Source organism: Coptis chinensis, chromosome 3, assembly GCF_015680905.1.
Source record: "Coptis chinensis isolate HL-2020 chromosome 3, ASM1568090v1, whole genome shotgun sequence".
In the NCBI taxonomy this organism is placed as follows: Eukaryota; Viridiplantae; Streptophyta; class Magnoliopsida; order Ranunculales; family Ranunculaceae; genus Coptis; species Coptis chinensis.
The window spans coordinates 57,716,253-57,729,190 of record NC_141458.1 but is presented as its reverse complement, the minus strand read 5'-3'; the positions used below and the strand labels follow the sequence as shown (position 1 = coordinate 57,729,190).

General features: G+C 37.9%; 1 protein-coding gene and 1 long non-coding RNA gene across 2 annotated transcripts; both read right to left on the bottom strand.

The window, feature by feature from the left end:
- Positions 1 to 239: 239 nt before the first annotated feature.
- Positions 240 to 1,510, bottom strand: LOC147510162 (uncharacterized). Its single transcript, XR_015216734.1, has 3 exons — positions 1,371 to 1,510; positions 970 to 1,244; positions 240 to 284 (listed from the first exon to the last, which is right to left on the bottom strand). It is a non-coding gene; the product is annotated as an uncharacterized LOC147510162 (long non-coding RNA).
- Positions 1,511 to 11,035: 9,525 nt separating this feature from the next.
- LOC147510161 (DUF724 domain-containing protein 5-like) lies at positions 11,036 to 11,620 on the bottom strand. The gene has a single exon (XM_086598034.1). The coding sequence runs from the start codon at positions 11,618 to 11,620 to the stop codon at positions 11,036 to 11,038; it is 585 nt and encodes a 194-aa protein (XP_086454160.1).
- Between the last annotated feature and the right edge of the window lie 1,318 nt (positions 11,621 to 12,938).

The following is a 12,938-nucleotide window of genomic DNA, read 5'->3' as shown; positions in this document are numbered from 1 at the left end:
GCTTTGTTTCTTTGCATAACAAGAAATGGGTGTTACCATGTCCAAACCTATAATCACCTATGCACTTTAACGAACACGCATTAGCATACCTAGGAGGGACTTTAACATGTCTAAACAAAGTACAGTCCATACTTCAGTTCAATGGTTTAGTGCTTAAACTATATTACCATCAAAGCATCACCAGTATAAAAAGCCATTTTAAAATAAAAGATAGATAAAAAGGTACATGTAATAAGGAAGCAAAATTGGCAAAGATTCTTCCCAATACTCCCATACCCATTAATCTGCAAAAACAAGGTATTGTCTTGCTTTACAATGCACGGACTTGATAGTTCCAAATTGTAATACGACTATGCAATTCAATGAACTTCATTCAATAATAAAGATCAACGAAATAAATAAATAATCTGAAATCATTACTTCCAAGTAAATATTCAGAAATAAGATAACCAAAATAACTCATCAATCAGAATGATCAGATAACCAAGTCCAAGTCCCTTGGACATTACAGCAAACACTAAGATCCATGTCAAAGTGTAACCCAAGCATGCGCAATTTAGCTTGTCTAATTTTTGCGCCTTTCGACTAGTGGCACGAGGCTAATGATCACAAATTATAGGTGAATCAAATAAAAGGAAACTATGGGTGACTTTCCTAACATGATTGATTAAACAAGAAAAAAAAATAATGTAATGCATGAATCAGGAACGCATCAATCAGCAATAGATTATTATTTTACACCATTCAACAAATTCCTAAGTATATAATTGAAAAACAGGTGAAGAACAATGGCGAAGGAAAACTTATGAATATATTACAATGTCTGATTTTAATTTTTACACTAAAAATACCCAAAATTTTGGAGTCCAAATATATATTAGGACATTGAAAAGAAAAATTATTAAAGTTGCAAAAACAAAATTGCAAATTGCAACAATTATTGAAAGAAAATTGCAACAGGTTCAATACCTTTTAAGACTTGAAGAAAATGCAATTATTCATAATCGATCAGCTGAGCTTAGTGATGAAATGACTAATAATTGTTACAAGATCATTTGGTGCACGCCACAACAAGTCAAGAAGTTTTTCTGCTGGGCCGTTGATATTACGCAGTGGGTGTGCTGGGGGAGGTGGTGGCGCTTTGATTTTGAGAGCAACTGCGTGAGTTTCATGATTTCTTCTAACGGAAATAATTGCAGCTACTGGGAGAAGTTTCACATCAACATTTCTCCAACTTCTTGAACCTTGGTTATTGCAGAAAATTATTGCAGAAAAATTATTAAAAACTGCAACAAAATTGAAAGAAAAGAGCAACCTTGCAATTTACTCAGCAAAGTTTGAGAAATCAACAACAAGAAGAACTTGCTTACATGAAAAATTAGCAACCTTGCAGTCACTCGACTGATTTCGCTCAACTCGCGAACCCTAGTGGCAGAAATTGGGGAGGGATAGAAGTGGGAGATGAGAAGTACGGGTTTTCCCCTTTTTTCCTTTTGTGTTTTTCTTTTTGTGTTTTTCATCTTTTTCTCCTGTTTTTTTGAGAACTGCTTTGGTCACGGTAGTTGTAATTTTGGGAAAAATATAAGCCACCATCTTCTAAGAAACAGTCGGATATATGTATACCAAAAACTAAATTAGGCTATATTTGATAGTACCATGGTATATGTCATATTATATACCACTGTTTTACGAAATTAGTGGTATTTGCTTATCCAAAACTAGAAAAATGTTTTGTACCGTGGCAAATGACTAAAAGCCACTATTATTAGGGAAACAGTGGTTTATACCAATTGACCAACCGTGGCTAATGTGCCTTTATGTAGTAGTGATTGAATTAAATCATACCGATATCCACTTCTGTATAAGGGTAGGACAGCGTCCCTACACAAAATATTATTAAGTCCTACCCTCTTGTAAACGAAAGTTAGAAATTCTAAACAACATATGTAGATATCATATAAGTATTCAAATGCAAGTCCAAGCACACCCGCACAATCAAATCAATTTCTCTTATTAATTAATTAATTACTTTTCTTATACACCCACCCTTTAGTACCTATGTACCTTAGGTCATTCTCGCCACATTCAATGAATACCCAGGTCATTCATGGCACAGTCAATGAATACCCATTTATAACGCTAATGGGCTATTTATGGCACGTTTAATAATTGCTCACCTATCACATGACATCTTAAGTCATAAAATCTCATTTCCAAAACTTGAGGCGTGGAGAGATTCTAAAAAGGTGTGGTAAATTTGTTGAGAACACTATTGAATTTTATTGCATATGTTATTTCGGAGAACGGAGGAATAACTTGTTTCACGTATTATTGTTTACGCGTTATTAATTAGATTGATTTCTAAGTGTCATAGCGTCATATATCATAAAAGACTGATATATCACATAGTAGTTAATACACCTACACACGTATATATAAAGCCTTAGCCTAACGCCAAACACGCTAATAACCCTAGTCCTATCATAATAGACCTAATCATTTATCGAGTCAAAGGTCAAACTTGGTCAACTGGTCTAAGTCAACCTACCAAGGGTCAATAGTAGTCAACCAGTCCTAAACTCATCCAACCAAAAACCCAAAGACTAAGGCCTAAAGCGTTTAGTCTTTTCCAAGCCCAATCTAAACTTAAGCCCATAAATTTATAACCTGACCCACTTGGATTTATTTTAAGTTCTATGGACATCACCCATCCAAAATAGAACTGGCCTAAAACTAATAGGTTTCGGCCCAACATAACTTATTGATTTTGGCCCAAAACAAAAATAGATTTGGGCCCAACCCAAGCCCAACAGAGTCATCTTCCTCCCTTTGCCAGCAACCTCCTCCACCAGCCACCATCGGATCAGCCACCATGAGTTCTCCTCCTCCTCTACTTTCATCCCACCGGTTTTACTCCTTATGAAAACCCCTAACACTTTAACAAACACAAAAATCGATTTCCTCACATCACTCACTCTTTCCTCAACTGAATCGCGCCGCCATTAACAACCCCCTTCAAGCTTTAACACCCCCCCCCCCACTCTACAGTACTCACACACACACACTACCAACAACTATCAGACAACCAAACCAACTACGAAATAATCCACATCAATAACCCTTCCTCCACGCTGGGTCGTTCACCATTAACGACCCATCCAAGCTTCGACAGCCCTCACACACCCCCACTACCACCAAACATCAAACCATTAACAACAACATTATACACATAATAAACATTCAAACAATATACAGGTTTTAACTCCTTCAGGGACGATTTCTTTGTCCTCTGGGCTTAGCATGCGCAGCCATTAACTCTTTCAGAGTTCCAACAGTCCAATAAATCTAATTGGTTTTAACAAGCAGAATAATCACAGACGAGAGGAAGAGCAGAAAAATAAGCGGAAACATTGTACTACAGTAAAACTTTTTATCTCTGTATAGACAAGAAAAAGAAAACTAAACTACTCACCCGTGATACGCTCCTGCTACCCGTTGATATCAACTATCAGAAAAAATCTTCCTTTTCCTCTCTCAGTATAACTCTTTTTTTTTCTGTATAAAACTCTCTGTGTTTTTAAAAAAACTCCGTGTGAACTCCTTTTTGGTTTTCAACCCTACTGGGTTTCTTATCCTTACTAATATCTATCCTATTTTTGTTTTATCTATTATTATTATTATTATTATTATTATTATTATTATTATTATTATTATTATGGTAATAGGAAAAGTAAAAGTAAAACACGGGGTGTTATAGTTGGAGACTAAGGTGAAGAAAGAGAAGTTCCAATACATCAGCAACCTTTGTTGTCCAGCATGGTCTTTTGCGAACAATTTCGACAGTAGTGATAGTAGGAGAGTTTGGTTATCTTGGGATCCTATAATAATTTCGTTGGTGAAATTAATGGAAACTGACCAGCTTATTCACTGTAAAGTGGAGGTACTGCCTACAATAAAATCATTTTTCTTTACAGTTGTCTTTGTTAGTAACTCGAGTATAGATAGACTGAGATTATGGAGTGATATCTGTAACATTCACTCAGGGCTCCAAGGTGAATGGTGTATGGTAGGGGACTTCAATAATGTTCTGTATTCTTTTGAAAGAATTGGGGGCGAGGTTGTGCATCCTAGGGAGACTACCCCTTTTCTGACTGTCTTGCTCAAGCTGAACTCTATGATCTGAAAGCTTCGAGGGGTTATATACATGGACCAACTTTGCCCAAAAGTGCTCTAAACTTGATAGATGCATGGTCAACAGTAGCTGGAGCACTACATTCTCGTTCTCTTATGCTGAATTCCTTCCTCCTGGAATATTTGATCACTCCCCTATAATCGTCTCTATTATGACTAAAGTTTCTACAAGTCTTCCGTTCAGGTTCAGTAACTTCTGGATTCTTCATTCAGAATTCTTGGCTATGTTTCTGACCTGCTGGAATGTATTAGTGTATGGAAATCCCATGTACATACTTACTCAGAAGTTGAAGCTACTGAAGAGTAAACGAAAGTGCTGGGCAAAATTTTATTGCTCTGACTTATCTATGTGGACAGAGGCAGCAAGGAAAGACCTCAAAATCATACAAAAGGCCCAACAAAGTAATCCCATGGATGTACTTCTATGTTCAAGGGAAAAGGAAGCTAGAACTACCCTCTGTCAGCTTATGATTATGGAAGGGGAGGATCATAGGCATAGAACCAAATGTGATTGGATTAAATTTGGGGATAAGTGCACTGAGTTTTTTCATAAGATTCTCAAGGAGAGAAAGGGCAGAAATCTAATCTGGGTATTGCAAGATGTCGGGGGAGTTCAAAGGGAAGGTCAGAAGGAAGTTTCATAAGCATTTGTTGATTATTACAAAGGGTTGTTGGGACAACCTTCACCAGCTAGCTATGAAACTGAATTCCTCGAGAGTCTCCATTTTCCGAGATTCCTCACAAGGTATGAGGCTGATTCTATGGTCTAAGATTTTTCTGAGGCTGAAATTCAGAGAGCTCTGTTTGAGATGGATGATAATAAAGCACCAAGACCAGATGGGTTTAATGCTCACTTTTTCAAGAAGACCTGACTTTATGTGAAAGATGAGTTTGTCAAGGCAATTATTTCCATTTTTTCCTTGAAGTCTATTCATCGAGGTGTTAACTCAATGCATTTAAGTCTCATTCCGAAATGTGCTAATACTTCCACAGTCGAAGAGTTCATACCTATTGCCTGCTGCAATGTTATCTATAAGTGTGTATCAAAAATACTCACTAATAGAATGAAGCCTTACATGTCAGAAATCACTTACAAGCAACAATCTGCTTTCATCCCCGACAGATCAATCCAAGACAACCTCCTGGTGGCTCATGAACTGGTCAGAAGCTACAATAGAACTCATAGGACTAAAAGATGCTCCTTAAAGATTGATATTACCAAAGCATATGATACAGTTAGTTGGCAAACTATTGAGAAAGTGCTGGTAAGATTTAGATTCTCGGAGAAATTTGTTGAGTGGACTAAGATATGCTATTCCACACCTTACTACTTTGTCTTAGTCAATGGTACACCCCAAGGCTATTTTGCTGGTAGTAGAGCGCTCAGGCAAGGGGACCCCATCTCCCCGTACTTATTTGTCCTGGTCATGGAGGTGCTTGGTAGTATGCTAAAATGTAATATGCTGGCGAAAGAAATTTCTTATCACCCAAAGTGTAAGAAGTTAAACCTCATACATCTTTGCTTTGCATATGACATCTTGTTGTTCTGTAAAGGTGATGAAACTACTATGTGGGCAGTGAAGAAAATCATTGATGATTTCACAGAGTGTACTGGGATCAAGTTGAGTAGACAGAAGACAACACTGCTGGCTGGAAATATGAGCTATCTTGAAGCAAAGGAATTGGTGGACATTATGGAAGTGCAACTGGTACAGCCCCCCATTGCTTATCTTGGGCTCCCCCTCACTGCATCTAGAATGGGAATCAAAGAATGTCTTCCTTTGACAGAAATGGTTACTAAGAGAATTTCAAATTAGAAGAATAAGTCTCTCACTCATGCAGGTAGGCTCCAGTTGATTCAGTCGGTTTTATCCTCTCTCCATGGTTATTGGGCACGAACTTTCATTTTACCCAAGAAAACATTGAGCGACATTGGTAAGATTTGCAATAGATTCATGTGGGCTGGTCCGGAGACGACACCCAAAATACATCATGCTAGCCACTCTCTCATTCGTCTTGGGAAAGATCAGGGTGGACTGGGGATAGTAGATCCGAAGACATGGAATAAGGCTGCCTACTGTGGCCTCGTGTTTAAGATTGCAAGCTATGAAGACTCTTTATGGGTTAAGTGGTCTGTTGAGCATCATGTCAGAAAACAACACTTATGGACTATGAAAAGTCTAGCTAATTGCTCGTGGGTCTGGAGGAATGTCTTAAAACATCGAAAGGCTGCCCAGAAGCTAGTAAGGCATCAGATAGCGAAAGGAGAGCAGACTTATGTATGGCATGATCCTTGGTGCCATGATACCCCGTTACTTCAGTGGCCAGAAGCAGTTCAACTCTTGCAGGTACCGGAGAATAGTTAGTGATCTTATTACTGATGGGAGATGGAACCAACTAGTTACTAGTCTGCTTGCGAGTGAACTAAAAAAGAGCGTAGAGGATACTGAGTTGAACTCTATTCTAAGGCAAGACCAAGTCATCTGGACTCCAACAGTCTCAGGATGTTTCACAGCCAAGTTAGCATACATGGCACTCAAGCAGACTAGAACAAAAGTCAAATGGTACAGAGTGGTTTGGGGTAAGCTAGTTGTTCCTAAACACTCCTTCACTGGTTGGCAATTGTTTGCGAATTGTTTACCTACGCAGGATAGGTTGGCTAGGAAGAAAATTATTACCCAATCTACTTGTAGCTTCTGCAACTCTTCCAGGGAGCACTCAAAGCATCTATTTTTTGATTGTCTATAAACTAAAGGTGTTTGGGCGAGAGTGAAAAGATGGTTGGGCTTGAGCACTCAAGTTAAGTCATCAACTGCAGAGTGGTATAACATTATGCGGATTTATAGAGATGCCACTATGGAATCTAAAATTTTTAGAGTTGTTGTCTGCGCCATTGTATATGCCATCTGGGTTGAAAGGAACTTAAGGAAGTTCCAGTAGAAGCAGCAAGTTGAAGATCAAGTCTGTGAAAAGGTGAAGTGGGAAATGAAATTATATCTGCAGACAGTGTTGAAAGAAGTCCCTGATACGGTGGCAGCTAGAGTACTTCTAGACAGGTTAGGAATACAAGCTTCTTTCACGACACGAGCCCCTATCTGGTGTAAATGGTTTAAGCTAGAACCAGGTGAGTTTGTAGTCAATACAGATGGATCGGTCATTGAAGAATTTAATGGGTTTGGTGGTGCGATAAGAGATGCAGCTGGGTTGTTCAGCTGGCGTATACTGGGAGATCTATAAAGAGGTCAGTCATTACCCAAGAACTCTTAGTTGTTGAAGCAGGTATGAAGGGAGCTATTTGTATTGGAGCTCGACGAATTATAGTTTGCTTAGACTCTAAATGTGCAGTAGGAGCGATAACTGGATGAGAGGAACCTCCTTGGTATTGTCTTAACGTCATTGCTTCTATCCAGCTCTTGAAATAACAGTTTGAACGGGTTGATTTCAAGCATGTGTACAGGGAAACAAACAGGGTAGCTGATTGCTTCTCTAAGTTATGTAAGTCTCATGAGGATTTTGTTTTCTATTTTCTTCCTCCGTTAGACTGTGATGCCTGTGCACTAACTAAAATTGTAATGGAGGATGCGCAAGGAAAAGTGTACTTGAGATCTTGATTAATACAGGTTGGGGTCTGCCTAACCCCTAGCTTCTTCAAAAAAAAAAACTGAGTTTCAAAGGAATTAATCCTCGTTCCCCATTAAGGAGATGTATAGATATCTGAGATTAATTTAGGAAACAAGTTTTTGTTACTGAGTCATTGTAGTATAGATGAAGTTTGTGAGTATCTTCTCTAGAAAACTTTCACTAGGCTATAACTCGTCCACTAGGGAATTCCTAGTGGTTTAAGGCCTTGTTGCATACGGTCAATGCAACCGTACTCTGCGAAACGAGAACTAGCTTAGGACTACACATTTTTGGCCACTTATCTGTTAAATGTCTCTTCTTTGCTTGAGGACAAGCAAAATGCTATTTGGGGTTGGTGTGATAAGCACCCAAAACTGTATTATAAAACCCCGTAAAGACATAATATTTCGGTTAATTATGTGCTTAATATCATGAAATAATTGTACTTTTGTGCTTTTGCAGGTTTGCGCAACCAACATAAAAATGAGGATAAAGCCAGTATTTAAGCATGGAATAGTGTGTCAACGTAAAGCTTTTAAAGTTAGCTCATGCAAAGCTCAATAAAACCCGCCTAAAGGCCAGGAACTCAAACAGGACGATTCCAAGTCAGAAAGGGATTACGTGCACATACGCATCAGACTTTCAAAGCTCATATCTTTTGAACCGGGACTCCAATTTCGACAAGTAAGCTGCTCAGACGATCAGTGCAATGAACTTTACACAAAGACGGAAATTGTAAAAATGCCAAAAAAACCCGTCCACCACTAGACGTAGCATGATTAGATGAGTCATCATGCAAGTCAAGACAAAATATGCAAATTATTGGCACAGATTGACACCTTGCATGACATTAATGAAGTTGACTAGATTTAGGTGCTAATAGTTAAAAAAAATGAAAATTGTCAATTTGTTTTGATTTGGAGATAAGATAGAAGTTAATGTGATTAATGGTGGGAGTTGGTTCACGTGGATGAAAGGAGAGAAGGCTTAAAATAGGCTGATTTGTATTGATTTTTGCAATCACTCCATTCATTCCACATGTTCATGTATGTTATTTTTCTAAGTTAAGTGTGTGATAGGGTTATATACTAAAAGCATTACTTTTGTATTAACTCTAATTATTTATATTTTGAATGAGAATCATATGGGCAAATGTTATGCATATTATATATGTTATTAGTTATATGCATGTGTCTAATACTTTATGTTGTAGATGATATGGTGTGGACACACAGAAGATCATATCATCAGTACCTTATAAAGTATAAGTAATTGTTCACAACCTAGATGGATTTAGACAAACCATTGGTACAGTTGTAGTATAATATGGTATTAGTCTATCTTGACTATATGATTACACTAGTACACTTTGTGTGTATTGAATAGGACCAAGTGAGGTTGTTTCTCTTTATACTGACTATATAAGAGAACAAACACCTCTGTTATTATGGATGTTTGTCCTCTTAATCCAAATATAATAACGGGCACTTATATACATTGTACATTGCTTTAAATCATCAATGAGTGAGATTCATTTGTGAATCAACAAACTCGATGGATTGGGTAATAACATTGTATGTAAGGTGTGCTGTTGATTATAGAAGGAATCCGTGTCCCACAAGAAGTCGGGCTGATGATGTCCCCTTGAGGAGCTCATATGGATTGTCATGTAAACCCTGCAGGTGGATTTGATCTGACATGACAATGAGGTTGAATGGTACTACTCAAGGACATAAGAAGTTGATTAATGTAGTTGTCAGTAACTTGACTTAATCAACGGGCATTCGATATCTTAAACACGGGGAGATCAACGAGCATTTAATATGGAGCCCATAAACGCTGACACATAATTTGGGATTAGGGCAGTAGTGCAACAATGGCCTTTAGGCTGAGTCCAATGGCTCCCTATCCCTTTAAAAGTAGTGTTAAAGTCAATAAAGTAGAGCTAAAGTCAATTTTAAAGTATCTCTATTTTAATAGAGATAAAGATCAATAAAAAATATGTTGACTAAAGTCAACATATTTTACTCTCTAGCTCTACTTTATTGACTTTAGCTCTACTTTATTGACTTTAACACTACTTTTAAAGGGATAGGGAGCCATTGGACTCAGCCTTAGTGGAATAAGCCATTTGTTGACGGACTTGGGGCGTGTGTTCTGGGCGAACATGGGAAGCCCAAGCCTGTCAGGAGTCCCAACCCTAATTTCTCCTCATGGTCCCTATTGTAACCTATAAATAGAAACCCTTCTCTCCTGGCCATTTTTACTATTCATCTAGATTGAAAAGAGAGGCAAGAAAAGATAGATCCAAAATCGGTTCTAGCTTTGTGAGAAAGAAGGGGGTTGGTAGATCGTTGCCCACACAACGTCCAATCTATTAAAAGGAATACAACAGAAGATCAAGAGGTTGATTATTAATTTTATAGCTATTAGATTCTCAGAGTTATCTTAATCAGATTTATAGGTATGTTTTCCAATCCAAAATCGTGAGAACCATTAATTCCGCTGCGCGTGGTTTTCACGGTTTGTAGAAATATTCATTCTGAAATAACGGTTCCTACAGTGTGATAGTGTTTATGGAAGCTAATATAGTTTTCTAAATAAAAGTCTTACTTTTTAGCTTACAAATTCTTCTCTTTGCACTTTTCTTTTTCTTTAATTCAGCATATAACAAACATCTTTTGCATATCTTTCCTAGGATCATGAGTTAAAACCCTCCCAAGGGGAGAGGGTTAATGATGCTCATGTGAGGATCAGTGCACGTTTTATGGTTGTAGAATCACTGCTTAGAGACTTAAGTTTTCTTTAACACCCAGTTACAAAATGACTAAGACCGACAAATTTTGGAGCCTAGAACTTTAGAAAAGCTAACGCACGCGACCCATTGACACTGGGATCACTCGCGCATGCGAATGCTGGAGGATCTAGTTTTTAATATTTGTCCGGATGGCGTGAAATGAAACTAGGAGTTGAAAAGCAATTCCAGAGATGAAATACCTCGACAACTCCTCATGCTAGCAAGAGGTACTCATACTACTGGACATACAAGTATACAAGAAAATGAGTGGCACTTAAATTGTTGTCCCTAATGTCAGAGGTATTGTAGATACACATTGATTCTGCCTACTTAAAATGAAAAAACACATGCACACAAGCTATTCCTCTTTCTCCTAGTCCTTCATTCTGGCAAATCAGTCGTCAGAATATTCACCTCCTATGCTACTCACCAAGGACTAGCATCCAACCTATTAAAATCCAGCATGGCACCTTGAATTCTTTCCATGATTGCATCCACAGTCCTTTGTAGTCCGGTTACACTATGCCCTTTCGTCTCTTTATCCACCATAAGTACATGAACGAATTCTTGTAACTCATCATATTTAAGCTTCTCTTCATGGACCTCCCTTTCAACTGTCTTTGCATTATCAAAAAGCTCATTGTAGCTATCCTTAATCCTTAGAAACTCTTCAAAACGAGATCGTATTGGCTGAACAGTGAAACCACAATCCTCTATATCAGTAAGCACCTCTAACTTGCTCTTAAAAATACTTCTAGGTACGTCAAGTTGCAACTCCATTGTTTCTTTGACCAAATTGGCAAAGATGAGCATTTTCCCTATAGCAATCCCTTCACGAGCCTCCTCATTGTACTGTTCTAGGGGACATAAATGTGGTTGTTGGGGCAAGACTTTGAACACTTCCATAAACTCGATACTTCCCCACATAAGTGAGCTCTTGCGGAAAGGCAAGCTTCTACATGGTAAAGGTAGAATTGCCTCGATATGTTGTGATGGAGATGAATGCATCATTGTTGTGACATCAACTGAGTGACTTAGAGCTTTTTCATCGTCATGATATGATGGTCAATACAATAAAGATATCTTTAGAAACAAATTATTATAAATTACCTCCATAATTTTCTGGTAAAGGCACACATGGGAGTTTTCAAGACATGGAAACAAAGTTGGATGGGTCTCTTCAGTAGGCTAGGGATCAACAATTGTCTAGAATCTGTCTGGATAAGCATCATTTCTTTGCTGCCAGCTTCAAGTTCAGGATGTACAAATTGAACATAGTGTGCTCTCATTATAGACATATATTATACATCATCGAGTGAAGACGAAAGTCTAATAAGCAAGGGGAGATCCAAGACAAGAGTGACCAAATACCATACAAAATCTCATTCAATTCCAGTGATAAGTTTGCTAGCAGTTATTCCTTTTTTTTAAATCGACATTCGACGGATTATAAGAAAATGAGTGGGCACTAGCAGAAAAGATGTTAATCACACCTGCTACTGACGCTTTTCCATTCGAGACATACAACACTTTCTTGTCCACCTCCCCTACATGGAGATATTTTAACAATTAGCCGAACTAGTTTAACGAGGCCTATATATAAAAAAAATGATTTAAAATGACCTTTGTTTTCAAGAAGTTGTGCGTTGGTCTGAGAATCATTGATGACAAATTCATCGAACATAGAAAGAGGAGAACATGTAGTAGCTTCACTGATGCTTACCTTCAGGGTAGTGAGCTCCTTCTCTAATCCTTGAAAATTTGTTTTTAATGACCTAATCTGAGAACTTTTGGTAACAAGCATAGGTTTGTTGGTGGGTCGTAGGAGTGATATTGCAACCGCTACTAATATTAGATACACATTTAAAACCATAATAAGCTTCAAAAGGAAGATGACTAAAAACCTCTAGATGGGAGTTTTCGTGTGTGACCAAGTGAATGTCCATATTAGTATGTTGGGATCGTTCCAGAACCCAGCTTCAGTTTCTTTCCATCCATAACTTGGCCTCTCCATCCATTCATTCCTCTGCATTCGAACTTTTCTGAGATGCACAATTTGTGTCTTTATTGCCATTATTATGATTTCAAAACCCTTTTCCCTCTCTTCTCTATTCTCTCGTTTCTTTTATAACATCCCCCGGCCCATTGTAGACACCCATGACCCAATAGCTAGCAGCCACAACTAATTATTTGTTATTATTTGAATCCCCAAAAAACGACAAATAAGATACTTCTTAGGGGGATACAACTTCATCTACCAAAATCATAGATCAAATATTAACATGTTGGTATCAAAAAGCTCACAAAAAAATAAAGTTTTTACTTTTTA